The following is a 15,252-nucleotide window of genomic DNA, read 5'->3' as shown; positions in this document are numbered from 1 at the left end:
CCCTGCTACTGCAGGAATTGCAAAACCTGCGCCCACACCACCTTACTCACCTCCATTCAAGGCCCTAAATGTGCCTTCCACATCCATCAAAAATTTTACCTACACATCCACCAATATCATTTATTGTATCCGTTGCTCCCGATGCGGTCTCTACATTGGGGAGACTGGACGCCTCCTAGCAGAGCAATTTAGGGAACATCTCTGGGACACCTGCACCAATCAACCACACTGCCTTGTGGCCTAACATTTCAACTCCCCCTCCCACTCAGCCGAGGACATGGAGGTCCTGGGCCTCCTTCACCACTGCTCCCTCACCACCTGACGCCTGGAGAAAGAACACATCTTCTGCCTCGGAACACTTCAACCCCAGGGCATCAATGTGGACTTCACCAGTTTCCTCATTTCCCCTTCCCCCACCTCACCCCAGTTCCAAACTTCCAGCTCAGCACCGTCCCCATGACCTCTCCTACCGGCCTATCATCTTTTCCACCTATCCACTCCACCCTCCTCTCTGACCTATCACCTTCATCCCCTCCCCCACCCACCTACTGTACTCTATGCTACTTTCTCCCCACCCCCACCCTCCTCTCATTTATCTCTCCACCCTTCAGGCACTCTGCCTGTATTCCTGATGAAGGGCTTTTGCCCGAAACATCGATTTTCCTGCTCCTCGGATGCTGCCTGAACTGCTGTGCTTTTCCAGCACCACTCTACTCCGTAAACATCAATGGCAAGGCCAGCATTTAAAAGTCTGCCTCAGACAGCAGTGGCTTGCTAGGTTATTTCAAATCTGACCACACTGCGCTGTGACATCAGGACCACAACAAATGAAAGATGTATCATCATATGGGAACTCTAATTCTAAAGCAGAAGTAAACTGGCATTTTGATTTTCAGCGCTGAGAGGGTGTTTTTCTCTTTTAAGGGTCAGAATGTTACTTGTGACAATAAACTAAAGATAGTGTCCCAAGAAATCATGTGAATTAAGCTAAATGGCTAAACAAGCTTCCTGGTGCAATAATTGTTGGTTACTGTTGACTTTAGTACTGACAACCTACAGCAAGACAGGTGGCTAGGGCCACAGGCAGTTTGAGTTCAGAAGAAAAAGATCTTTACAAGAAGGGCAATTTAATTTTCAGCAGCCTTAAGACTGTTTAGCAGTCGTCTAATTAAGAAGGTTTGAAAAATTCTACATCGTTTCTTAGGGCTCAGTGAGGAAAAAGCAGCAAGTTAGGCTGTCTGTACATCTTGCGGAAAGATGGTAAGAATTACATCCGGTGAATGTACAGAAAGTCATCAAAAAGGAAACGCAACCAGCTCAGCTCAGTCAGAAATTTTCAAGTGAAGACAGAAGAAGTGACACTTCACCCAAGTTGAATATTTGTAAAGGATATAGCTGGGAACAAGAATTGATTCTTTTCAGCTGTTTGTAACATCATCCCAAATTGCCAAGCATGTATTGCTTGGTATTTTGTTTACTTTGTTTAATAAAGTTATATTATTTTGTTATAAGTGCATTAGTAGCCGGTGTTCAGTGACTGACTACTAGGTAGCCAAATTACAAAAATAAAACTTATGGTCTACTGACCCAGATTTTACTCTGAAATCTATCATTGACAGCATTACCATCAGATGGGAGCATAAGAAAGTGAGGCTTGTGCAAAACAGATCAATCAACCTTTAAAGAAAACATGCGCGTGTAACTTCTGGGAATAAAAACAGGATTTGTTCCGATTACAGAGAACAAAGAAAATTACAACACACGAATAGGCCCTTCAGCCCTCGAAGCCTGCACCAATCTAGATCCTCTATCTAAACTAGTCACCCATTTCCGAAGGGTCTGAACGCCTCTGCTCCCTGCCCGTTCGTTTATCGGTCTAGATATATCTTAAATGATGTTATCATGCCCACCTTTACTACCAGTGTTCCAGGCACCCACCACCCTCTCCGTAAATAACTTTACATGCCTATCTCCCTTAAACTTTTCCCCTCTCACTTTGAGCTCCTAACCCCTAGTAATTGAATTCCCCCACTCTGGGGGAAAAGGTTTCTTGCTATCCACCCCGTCCATACCTCTCATGATATTGTAGAGCTCAAATCAGGTTTCCCCCCCCCTCAACTTCCGTCTTTCTAATGAGAATAATCCTAATCTACTCGACCTCTCTTCATAGCGAATGCACTCCCTACCAGGCAACATCCTGGTGAACCTCCTCTGCACCCTCTCCAAAGCATCCACATACTTCTGGTAATGTGGCAACCAGAACTGCATGCAGTATGCCAAAGCTGATTTGACCATTGCTAAAGCGTTTCTGGTAGAAAATATAAACAGCTAATTATTTGAAATCTTTGACTATAGCTACATGGAGCTAGTGAATAAGTTCAAGATAGAAATAAAAGCAGGATCAGAAAAACTTGATATGTTTAAAATTATTACCCAGCATTCAGAAATAAAACAAGTGAAACCTAAAATTGATAACCTAGAATCAGCTAACATTTAGTTAGAAATAGAAACATGACTTAGTAAATGCAAAAACTTGAATTGGAAAAAGAGAGCCATGGAATGAAAATGAAAACAGAAAGGGCAATCAAAATTGAACACAAAGAAAGGAAAACAAAAACTGGAAATACAAAAGCTGGAATTGGAAAGTCAGGGGAACGAAGCAGTAGTTCAGAGGATGATTCAGCTTCCAAAGAGAACGTAGAACAGTATTAGGCCATTCAGCCCCTCAAGCCTGTCCTGCCATTTTATAAGACTATGGCTGGTCTGCCTAGACCTCATCAGTTTCTCATAGCCCTCAAGTTCTCGCTACTTCAAAAAATCTACTTCCTCTTTAAATACATTCAGCAATCTTGCCTCCAAAATCTGGAGGTAGAGAACTCTAGACATTCGCTACTCTCAGAAGGAATTCTTCTGCATCTCAGTTTTAAATGAGTGCGTATTTAATCTGTAATGATATCGTTTAGTTCTCCAACTAATGGAAACATCTTCTGAACAATCTAATACAAGCAAAATACTGTAGATGCTGGAAATCTGAAACAAACACACAAAATGCTGAAGAAACTAAACATGTCTGACAGCATCTGCAGAGAGAAAAATGAAATTAACTACTTGTCTGGAATGAAGATGCTTCAGAACAGAGAAAAAAATTACAGTTTATCCAACTTTGTCTGTTTGTTTCTCAATATTGACCTTGTCAAGCCCCCTCAGAATACTGTGCATGCTAATAAGATTACTCTTCATTCATCTAAACTCTAATGAATAAGGGCTAAATCTGTTTTTGTCATTCTTGATAGACACCTCCTTCATCCAAGGAATTGTCTAGTGAATCGCTTTTGAACTGCCACCAATGTCAAAGTATCCCTTTTTAAATAAAGGGACCACAAATAATTGTAGCCTCAACAACAGCTTGTAAGTTTTAGCAAGTCTCTCATTTTTAATTCCAACCTCCCGGGCAACGAAGGCTAAAATTTCATTTCCCTTCATTCTTTCTTAGTGCATCTGCACTCCAGACTGCCATTTCATGTACAACACCCAGGTCACTCTGCACTGCACTTTTTGGAGTCTCTCACTATTTAAATAATAGTCTGCCTTTGATCTTTCCTACTAAAGTTCATGACCCCACACTTACTACTTTAAACTCCATCTAATTTTTTTTTACATACTCAATCTATCCATATGCAGTCAGCACAACATGCTCTTGTCTATTTTTGTCTAATCAGCAAATCTGCATACGTTACACTGTTCACTCTCTTCCAAGTCATTAATGTTAAATGATTGAGGCCCTAGGACTGGTGGCCCACTCCACAAATTCCACTAAACTGACATTTTTCTAGCTGTCATTTTTCTTGCCATCAGTCCTGAAGAAGGGTGACTTAACTCAAAATGTTAACTGATTTTTCTCCACAAATGCTGCCAAACCTGCTGAACTTTTTCAGTCATTTTTAAATTTTATTTAATTTTATCAAATTTATTTTTATGCTACAATCCCACGTTTCCTGTAGGTTGCATAACCTTAAAGCTGCTCAACAGTTTTATTAAACCAAACAGCATGCTGATGTGTTGACTTCTAGAAGCCACTGCCACATACAGACCAGCTGTAAAAAAAAACAATGCATGGAATACAGTCTACATCTCCTAACTTCCCTTTATTAACTTGGCTTTGTTATATTCTCAAATTTAGGATCCCTCTTACAAAAATAATCAGAGTCAATGTAGTTTAACATTTTTTGAACTATTCTGCTAATTTCTTATAAACAACAGACTCTAGCATTTTCCTCAATGGCAGATACTAGACTAAGCAGCCTTTAGTTTCCTGCTAGCTGTCTCCTTCCTTTATCGATCAGCAGTTGGGATGGGGGGGGGGGTCACACTGGCAATTTTCGAGGGATTTGATTAGATTAGGTACCTATACTTAACGCTTAAATTTACAGAGGATGAAGCTGAAAGATATTTTGCCTTATTTAAAAAAAGTTAGTTGGGAAGTTGAAGTAGTTAAAAGATATTTGGGTCGTAACTGAGTTTCAAAGGTAGGAACAACCATGAATACACAATCAAGTTTGTCAGGAAGAGCAACCTAAAGAACATAATACTGTTTTTAATAAACATTTAAACAAAAAAAAAAGCATTCATGATCCCGAAACATATCAGTTAAAGTTTAGGACTAGAAGACAGACAGCTAATTGGATATTTTAAAAATTTGCTAAAAGAAAAATGTTATGGGATCAGTGGTTTTAATCACTGAAGTTGAGAAAACTTTGAAAATGTGAGGCAAACCATGATAGTGAGAGAACTCCAAAAAGTATTCTGGCAATTCTTAAGACTTATTTTGAGGACTGTCACATATGAAATTCTAAAGCAGAGCAGCTCTAGCAAATATCTAGGATATCTCACACAGAGAGTTGGGAAAATTGATCAGGTGCATATCATGAAAGAAGTTGAAGAATAGAAAATAATCTGGGTTGAAAGGCATTAGTTTTATTGAACAAACAGAAAGAGGAAGGTTAGAATCTTAAAAGTGATTAAATAAGTAATATGCTGCAACTGTAATAAGATTGGATATACTAAAGCTAATTGCTGGGAATTAAATGGGAATCCTATTACATTAAAAGGAATGTTTGGCAAAGAATGCAAAAGCAAAATAAAAACTGTACTCAACCTGCAGCAGCAGTACAAGTGGAGCATGTTTTCTTGGAACCTACCAGTAGGAAAGAGATGAATCAAGACAGTCAAACAATTTCCTATAATTGCTGCCGAAGGCAACTGGAGATGTTGATTATTTTATTTCAAAAAGGGAGTGTATTTTTAAAAATTTGTTCACAGATTGAGAACATCACTGGCTAGACAAGCATTTACTGCCCACCTCTAACTGCCCAGAGGGCAGTGAAGAGTTAAACCACATTGTTGTGGGTCTGGAGTCACACGCAAACCAGACCAAGAAAGGATGGCAGCTTCCATCCCTGAAGGCATATTATTGAATCAGATGGGTTTTTCTGACAATTGACAATGGATTAATGGTTATTATTAGACCCCGATTCCTAGATTTTCATTGATTTCAACTTCTACCATCTACCGTGGGGGGGGATCTGAACACCAGTCCCCAGAACACCACCACTAGGCTATCGTCTTCCTGAATTTCGAAAGAGGCAGAACAATGAATAGTTCATAAGCAATAAATGGAGCTCATACAATTTGTCTTGCTAATGAGGCTAATGAAGGAGAAAATTTTAATTGGAAGTGCACAGTGAAGTTAAAAACTGGTCCTGTTACGAAGATAATAGAAAAATATCACAATATGTAGAGGTGAAATAAAGAGTGACTTATTAAAGACAATTTTCAGTTGCATTAGCGCAATAAATCACTATAAAAGGAATTGATTTGATTTTGGGAATGACCTGGGCTGGTTCAAAAATATTGGCCTTAGCAATGTTATTTGATAAACCAGTAGAAGAAACCGATAATCTACAGGAAAATATACTGGACAGGTTCCTGATTCTTATGACTAAATCTCACATTCATAGGATTACGCACAGAGACAGTGGCTACAAAAAAAGGGGACTGACTTAGAAATCAAGTTCTAAGATGTTATTTATAAAAACTTAAAGTAAACTAAAAGATAAAGACAAAGACAATGAGGTTGACATACTTTGCCTAGCTTCTTTAATAGAAATACAAGATCAGACAGATCTGGAATTGAAAAAGCTATATCAAATAGTCTGCTCAAAGTGAATCAGAACCAATACCCAAGTAATTATTTAAAAGACAAAGTCCTAATGAGAAAATGGAGACCACCCAAAATACCAGGTGATGAGGAATGGGTGTTGTCCATCGGGGACAATTCCATCTGAGTATCATAAACTTTTAATGAGTGGTTCACAAAATTCCAATGGTCAGTCACTTAGATATTAGGTAAACAAAGGGAAAAACTAAAATATTTTTATTAGTTAGCATTTAATGACTTGGTCATATTTTGCCAGATGTGCCCTATGTCAACAATGCAGAAATCCCAACCATCAATTCTGCCTGCACTTTGAAATCTGATACAGCTTTCAAAAGAACCATAACCAAGGTTTTAATAAATTGTGCTGGAAAAAAGGAGCAAGATAGGCCATTCAGCCTGTCAAGGCTTGACATTCAATATGCTCATGACTGATCAGAAGTCCAATACCTTTCACTAACTTCATTCCCATAAGCCTGTACACCACCTGTAATCAAGAATCTGTCACTCACTATCCTAAACATACTCAAAAACCGAGCCTCTACAGCCCCCTCTGGTAAAGAATTCTAAAAGTTTACAATCCTGAGTAAAATAAATTCTACTCACACGATTAAGTTGCATTCTCCTTATTTTTAAACCATCTCCTAGATTAAGATTCCGTCATTATGAGAAATATCACACCAGTATCTACCCTGTTGATCCTTTTCATTATTTTCTAAATTTTAATTAGCTATTCGGTCATTCTGCAAAACTCCAGTCTCAGTTTGCCCAATCCCTCTTCACAAAGTCCTGCCATTCCATAACAAGGCTGGTGAACCTTTGAGGCACACTCTCTATGGCAATAATATATTTCTTGAGATAAGGAGACTAAAACTGTACACAGTACTCCAGTTGGGGTCTAATCAAGCTCTAATGCACTGAAGCAAGACTTCACTATTCCTTTAATCTGCAGTACTCAATCTTGGAATGAGAATAAATATCTTAACAATTTCAGGTACGTGGACAAGATTTTTTGAGATGCTGCCTTTGGAGAAAATTACAAAGTTCTTTTATGGAACAATTAGTTCCAATTTCTTCCAAGATTTAACCCAAAATATGGATAAAGATTGCCACAAATATTTTGCATCATGAAAACTCAATAAAACAATTTTTGTCCTCCCTTTGTCACCCACAATTTGAAAGAGCATTAGAAAGATGTCAACAAACTTTAAACACCAAGACTGGACCTTATTGCCAGGAATGCAGCACTGGGATGAAAGAATTCCCTTATTATTGTTTTCCATTAGGGATGCCTTTAGTGAATCCAGAGGATTCAGTCTTTTTGAACTGAAATATGAACACCAGGTGAGAGGACCACTTAAATTAAAAATGGGAAATTTAAAAATCAAAAATTCCAGAGTTTAAACTAACAACCTGTGTTTCAGGCTTTCAAGAAAAATTAACCAAAGTGTGAGAGTTGTCCTTAAAGTATTTATTATGTGGAGGTGCCGGTATTGGACTGGGGTGGACAAAATTGTGAGATTTTTAATAAAGTATTTTAAAAATCCTCAATGAAAAATAAGAGCTAATAAAAAGACTAACATCCAGAATTTTATTGTAGGAGACAAGGTGTTAATACTATAACCTATTTTCTGTGAAGTATTAAAAGCAAGGTTCACTGGACCAAATCAAAAACACACTCAATGTGAAAATTCAATGATGTGAATTATACACAGATTACTCTGGAGTGTATTAAAAAACACGAAGTGTCATATGTTAAAGTGATATGTTAAATCAGTATAACAATAAGAAGGATTGTCAGGTTAGAAGTGCATTTAGTGGTAAACCAAATAGGGAGTCAAATAGAAATATCAGAGCAATTGGATAATAAATCAGACTCTCCAGTGATATGATTACAAAATAGTGATGCTGAAAAAGTTAGATAGCATAATATTTTATCTCCGAGAAAGCTAGGTAAGTGTTTATAAAAAGCTATGAGTAGAATGCATTTATTGGTGTAAAAAGGGCAGGAAAACATCTGACTATATATTATGTTTACGTAGGGAATATATTACATACAAAGCACAGAAGTCAGCTCAAATGAGACAAGACAGCACATTTACGATAGAAAACAACAGTTTTAAAAGCTGGAGCTCACCTATTATGATGATGCCGAACCAGATGGGTCAAAATGACTGCATCGATTATCACAAAGTTAATGTGGTAACAAAGACGGATTAATAGCTGATTCCTCAATTGGAGGACTGGATTGAGAGGGTTGAACAAGCACATTTGTTTACAAAGATTGATGCGTTAAAAGGATATTGGCAAGTTCAACTGACTAAAGAATCTTGCAAAATGTCCAGATTACAGAGGAGGAAGTGCTGGATACCTTTAAACAGTAAAGGTGGATAAATCCCCAGGACCTGATCAGGTGTAACCTCAAACTCTGTGGGAAGCTAGAGAAGTGATTGCTGGGCCTCTTACTGAGATACTTGTATCATCGATAGTCACAGGTGAGGTGCCAGAAGACTGGAGTTTGGCTAATGTGTTGCCAATGTTTAAGAAAGGTGATAAGGACAAGCCAAGGAACTATAGACCAGTGAACCTGACGTTGTGGTGGGCAAGTTATTGGAGGGAATCCTGAGGGACAGGATGTACATGTATTTGGAAAGGCAAGGACTGATTCGCGATAGTCAACATGGATTTGTGAGTGGGAAATCATCTCTCAAAAACTTGATTGAGTTTTTTGAACAAGTAAAGATGATTGATGAGTGCAGAGCGGTAGATGTGATCTATATGGACTTCAGTAAGACTTTCAACAAGGTTCCCCATGGGGCGGGGGGGGGGGGGTGAGATCTTATGGAATACAGGGAGAACTAACCATTTGGATACAGAACTGGCTCAAAGATAGAAGACAGGGTGGTGGTGGTGGAGGGTTGTTTTTCAGACTGGAGGCCTGTGACCAGTGGAGTGCCACAAGGATCAGTGCTGGGCCCTCTACTTTTTGTTATTTACATAAATGATTTGGATGCGAGCATAAGAGGTACAGTTAGTAAGTTTACAGATGACACCAAATTGGAGATGTAGTGGACAGCAAAGAAGGTTACCTCAGATTACAACAGGACCTGAACCAGATGGGTCAATGGGCTGAGAAGTGGCAGATGGAGTTTAATTCAGATAAATGAGAGGTGCTGCATTTTGGGAAAGCAAATCTTAGCAGGACTTATACACCCAACGGTAAGGTCCTAGGGACTGTTGCTGAACAAAGAGACCTTGGAGTGCCGGTTCTTAGCTCCTTGAAAGTGGAGTTGCAGGTAGATAGGATAGTGAAGGAGACGTTTGGTATGCTTTATTTATTGGTCAGAGTATTGAGTACAGGAGTTGGGAGGTCATGTTGCGGCTGTATGGGACATTGGTTAGGCCACTGTTGGAATGTTGCGTGCAATTCTGGTCTCCTCCCTATCGGAAAGATGTCGTGAAACTTGAAAGGATTCTGAAAAGATTTACAAGGATGGTGCCCGGGTTGGAGGATCTGAGCTACAGAGAGAGGTTGAACAGGCTGGGGCTGCTTTCCCTGGAGTGTCGGAGGCTGAGGGGTGACCTTATAGAGGTTTACAAAATTATGAGGGGCATAGATAGGATAAATAGACAAAGTCTTTTCCCGGGGGTTGGGGAGTCCAGAACTAGAGGGCATAGGTTTAGGGTGAGAGGGAAAAGATATAAAAGAGACTTAAGTGGCAACTTTTTCATGCAGAGGGTGGTACGTGTATGCTGCCAGAGATTGTGGTGGAGGCTGGTAGAAATGCAACATTTAAAAGGCATTTGGAGGGGTATATGAATAGGAAGGGTTTGAAGGCAAATGGGCCGGGTGCTGGCAGGTGGGACTAGACTGGGTTGGGATATCTGGCCGGCATGGACAGTTTGGACCAAAGGGTCTGTTTCCATGCTGTACATCTCTATGACTAAGTATCAGCTTTTGAAATACTGGATGGATTTTATCAATATAAAATCATGTGACTTGGAATGCAAAATACACAAAAAACTCTAAAGATTATCCAATAAGGCCACCAAAGGATTATGTAGCTAATAAATTTGATTGTGTTAAACCAAACCTGGAAAGATTTACAACATTTGAACAAACTGTATTATTGGTTACAAAACAGCGAATTTGATCATAAATTTTGCTAAAAATGAATTGCTAAAGTAAACTGACACATAGAGACAAGACCAAGCAGCAGTAAGAGAAATAAAGACTGGGGGTCTCATACTTTCCAGTGCTTGGGACAAAATATGAAATTCTGTAACATACTGGCAACAGTATATTTAGTCACAAGTTTCTTCTGAATTTCAGCACTGTGGGGCTTTTCTGACAATTTATTTAAAGAAGCAAAATAAATCAAATGGATAAAAGAATGTCAAGGTGCCTCAGACAACTTGAAGCTGTACTGGTCACCCCATCAGTTCCAGCAGTATCAGAGAATGATGTTTAAACCAGCTGTTGATGAGAGTAGCATCATTGTGGGTGCCATTTTACTGCAAAAGTCCTAATATGATGATTAAAATGGATTTAGATTAGATTCCCTACAGTGTGGAAATAGGCCCTACGGCCCAACCAGTCCACACCGACCCTCCAAAGAGTAACCCACCCAGATTCATTTCCCTCTGACTAATACACCTGACACTGGGCAATGTAGCATGGCCAATTCACCTAACCTGCACATCTTTGGACTGTGCGAGGAACCTGGAGCACCCGGAGGAAACCCACGCAGTCACGGGGAGAATGTGCAAACTCCACACAGACAGTCACCTAGGCTGGAATTGAACCTGGGACCTGGTGCTTTGAGGCAGCAGTGCTAACCACTGAGCCACCGTGGACTTGTGTAGAATAGGATTGTTGTGAAAATCCATGCACTGTTTATCTAGAAAACCGAATTGTCTGAAAGTATTTTTTTGGGAAGTTTAGGTATGAAGGAAGTTTGTAATATTTTATTATTTGAGAATTTGGATTCTCAAGCTAATGTAAATACATCTTTCATTTCAATGGTGCAAGAGTCTGATTTGCTTTTTAAAGGGTCAGGAAGTTATTTGGAACGTTAAGCTAAGGGCAGCCTTTTCAATAAATCATGTGACTTAAGCTACATGTCTCAACAAGCTCATGGAGAGATAACTGCTGCATATTGACAATTTGAGCATTTATAACATATAGGAAGACAAATGGCCAGGAGCCAGAGACAAGTTGAGTTCAGAAGAAAACGATCTTACCAGAAGGACAGTTTATATTTCAGCAGCCTTCAGGACAAAGCTAGAAATTAGTCTTAAGCTCTTTCAGGAGTACAAGTAGACAGGGCCAGAAAACTTATGCCTCAGATTATCTTAGAGTTCAGTTCAGTACAGTCACAGAGGCATAGAGATTACAACAAGGAAACAGACCCTTCGGTTCAACTCGTCCATGCCAACCAAATATCATAAGCTAATGTCGTCCATTTGCCTGTATTTGGCCCATATCCCTCTAAACCCTATTTATATATGCATCCCGATGACTTTTAAGTATTGTAATTGTACCAGCCTCCACCACTTCCTCTGGCATTTCATTCCATACACGCACCACTCTCTGCGTGAACATGCTGCCCCTTAGGGTCCCTTTTAAATCTTTCCCCTCTCATCCTAAACCTATGCTCTCTAGTTTCGGACTCCCCCAACCCAGGAAAAAGAACTTGCTCTTTACCCTATCCATGCCGCTGATGATTTTATAAACCTCTATAAAGGTCACCCCTCAGCCTCCAATGATCCAGGGAAAACAGACCCAGCCAGAATGCCTATATTTCTTGGGGAGACAATCACATCTGGTGAATGTGCAGAAAGTCACTAAAAAGGTAAAGGCATGCACTTTGTTAATTTATTGGGAAATTTTAAAGAATACTTCTCCAGAATTGTTTCTGTAAAGTACATGACTGGGAAATAAAAGGTGAATCTGTCTTTTTGTTGTTTAGAATAAGATTGTTTCAAATTATCATATCTTTATATAGTTTGGGTGTCTCGTTCCTTTTCTTTCCTGCCATCAATTTACATTCTAAGTATAATGTCAGCCTTATGTAAAATGTTCAGTGACTGACCACCCACCAAGGTAAACAAATTGCAAAGTAAACCTTAGGGTCTATCAATCCAGGTTTTAATGCTACAACCTGTACCCATCCAGTATTATCAGCTGGAAGAAAAGACATTAGTGAATCAAAACTAATTGTCAAAAATTCTATCTGAGTTTAACATTACTGAGATCAACTTTTTATTCCAGATTTAAATTATTGAATTTAAATTTCCTTAACAGCTTTAGTTGGACTTGAATGCATGACACTGGATCCTTAGTGCAAGCCCTTGTAGGTTAACCACTATATTCCCTGCTACACTTAAATTCAGCTCCAATCTTATTTACAGTGCTTTCAGTTTAAGATGTGTTATAACTGTCAAAACTCTACATAAAAACTGATGAAAATTAATGCAATACAACAATGGGTACATTGGGCATCCATACACACTTACCTTGCAGTACATAGATATTATCCTGATACTCCACAGCAGCATGAAACTCCATTGCAACAGGCATTGGACAAACAGCTATCCAGCAATTGTCTCTGGCATCATAGCACTCCACTGATTTTAGAGCATTCCGTCCATCACCTTCATACACCCGACCTCCAATTGCATAAATTTTGCTACAACAATAAACTAGTTTGCACCCAATTCGTGCCCTCAGTAATGGAGCTCTGGGTAACCACCTGTTTGCTGCATGGTCATGCATCCAGAAATCACTCTCTGCTTTATGATCTATAGATACATCACTGTTACTTGGTCTGTAACCTCCTGCAATATAAATATCATTATCAGGTGACACCAAGATTCCCACCTCCCTTAAATCATTAGGAGGCTTGCATAATTTGAAGACTTCTCCTGTGACAGTATCTAAACAAGGCACAGTTTGTTTCTTTCCTGAGTGTTTGTTGGCAGCCTCAAAGCAGATAATCATCTGTGAAGCAGTCATACCAAGTCTTGGTCTACAGCTATCAGCCCCGTCACTGTTTCCATGTTCTGAGGAGTTTCTAGCCATAACCTGTGCAAAAGTGCAAGGGATTTTCTGTAAAAAAGTCTTTTCCATCAGAGGTACACGTACACATTTGGCAAAAATGTCTGCAAGATGTGGCTCCCTTTTGTCTCTGTTATGCTCAAGCCACTGAATTATGCTTTCATAAACACACTCTTCCTTTTCCACATTTAGGTCATCACTGTTTAGAATGCTTGTGAGCTGGTCTTTAGTCAAATGGAGGAACTCCTGCTCTTTGGCAACACACAAAATTTTCTTTCTAATATAATCTTGAGCTTTCTCCTTCAATTCTTGGTGTCCATAAGCATCAGCAAACATAAAAACCCCAATGGAGTTCTGTGGATCCAGTCGGCTGATCATATACTGGGCACATTGGTCCTGCAACAATGGGATCTGGAAGAGACTTGCAGCTGTGAAGAGAGCCTGTACATTAACCTCTGTCAGTGATACTCGAGATGTATATGCATAGTCCAACACAAGCCGCATCGCATCATCTTCCACTCCCACAATTCGCACTTTTTTCTGTGTGCTCTCTGTAAGGCCACTTGTGAACATAGACCTATGAAATTAAAAATAGTTTAATGAATTGAATCTATTCTGGAATAAGCAATTTTCATCCATTTAGTCATGCATCAGAAAAGCACATCTTGCACAGTTAATTACTCTGCTGGTTGTGGGCAAATAAGCGTTGCTACACTGCAAAGATCTACAAACAGTAATGGGATGAATTACTGATCAATTTGTTTTGGATACATCGGTTAAGGGATGTTGGTCAGGGAACTGGGAAACCTCAGTTATTTGAATAAGTTCAAATGTTGAAAGTTCTGGTAGTTCAAACAATTGGGATGTCAAAAATCTTCTGATAGAGAGCTCCCTCAGTATTCCACTGGGATATCAACCCAAATTATGCATTGAAAGCATGCAATAGTTTGAATTAGTAGCCATCTAATTTAGAGGAATACCAACAATTGATACAACCTAAAAATCCAATTTCCTGAATTCTTTGACATTAACTACTTTACTCAAAACCTTTGTGAATCTACATCTTAACATGAAGCAAACTCAAAAATTAAACTTATGATTAACTGCTGAAATCCAAAAAGGACTGAAGAATTAGCTTTTTAGATTTGATTCTAATAAAACAGCTTTACTTAATTTACTACTTTTTATACAGGAAATAAAATTTTATGGAAAACAAATTATAAAAACTATTTAACTTATTTCGCAGTGGCTGACTGAATAAAATAATTGTAAACTGAAATTACTTTGAGTCCAGTTCTTTATAACAAAGCCATCTTGGACACCAGCTAAGGATTTCTTTAAAGCAAAAAAAGAGATTTTTCATTTGAAAGTATGTCATTCGCATCCTTCAGAAATGAGCTTTGAAGACAAAATTGTTGTTTCAGTTGACATCTATTTTGTCCATTCCCACTACTTTGATAAGCCATATGTTGGTGTGTAATATTAAATGTGACTAGCTACCAAAACAGCAAAAGCATACCTAAAGTAAGGACTAATTGCAGCGAGTACATTTCGGTGACAGGAAAACGTTTTTCCATGATCTACCTCCACCACAATGTCAGTCAGCTGCTGCTCATCGTACATACATTTAAGCTGCTGCAGAATGCTACATGCATGTGCAGGGTCCATCCCGATATTCTGACTTGGACTTGAAACTCCATTGTGTCCCAGTAAAAATTTATTCAATTCTGTGGAAACAAGGGCACTATTATTCACTGCTTAACACAAAAAACCTGACAGTCATGTAGATATATTCACACTAATGCACACGTCATTCTAAACCTCAAAATAAACAAAATATTTAGCAAGTATAATTTCATTTCCATTTCCAAAATCATGATAAACCAAAGAACCGGGGATGCTGGAGAGTTGAAACAAAGACAAATTGCTGGAGAAACTCAGAAGGTCTGGCAGCATGTGGAGAAAAAAGTAGACTTAA

General features: G+C 38.9%; 1 protein-coding gene across 4 annotated transcripts in view; it reads right to left on the bottom strand.

The window, feature by feature from the left end:
• The window catches only part of kbtbd8 (kelch repeat and BTB (POZ) domain containing 8), a 58,495-nt gene that overhangs the window by 10,810 nt on the left and 32,433 nt on the right, over positions 1 to 15,252 (bottom strand). For 3 of the 4 annotated variants that reach the window (XM_072582501.1, XM_072582502.1, XM_072582503.1), the window contains exons 2-3: positions 14,794 to 15,001; positions 12,734 to 13,851 (exon numbers count right to left, since the gene is read on the bottom strand). In XM_072582501.1, coding sequence (XP_072438602.1) covers positions 12,734 to 13,851; positions 14,794 to 15,001 — 1,326 coding nt within the window. The remainder of the gene's footprint in view (positions 1 to 12,733; positions 13,852 to 14,793; positions 15,002 to 15,252) is intronic. The other variant, XM_072582504.1, reaches the window with a different exon arrangement.

Source organism: Chiloscyllium punctatum, chromosome 12, assembly GCF_047496795.1.
Source record: "Chiloscyllium punctatum isolate Juve2018m chromosome 12, sChiPun1.3, whole genome shotgun sequence".
Taxonomy (NCBI): Eukaryota; Metazoa; Chordata; class Chondrichthyes; order Orectolobiformes; family Hemiscylliidae; genus Chiloscyllium; species Chiloscyllium punctatum.
The sequence above is the reverse complement of the archived record's forward strand: the minus strand, read 5'-3'. Positions and strand labels throughout refer to the sequence as shown.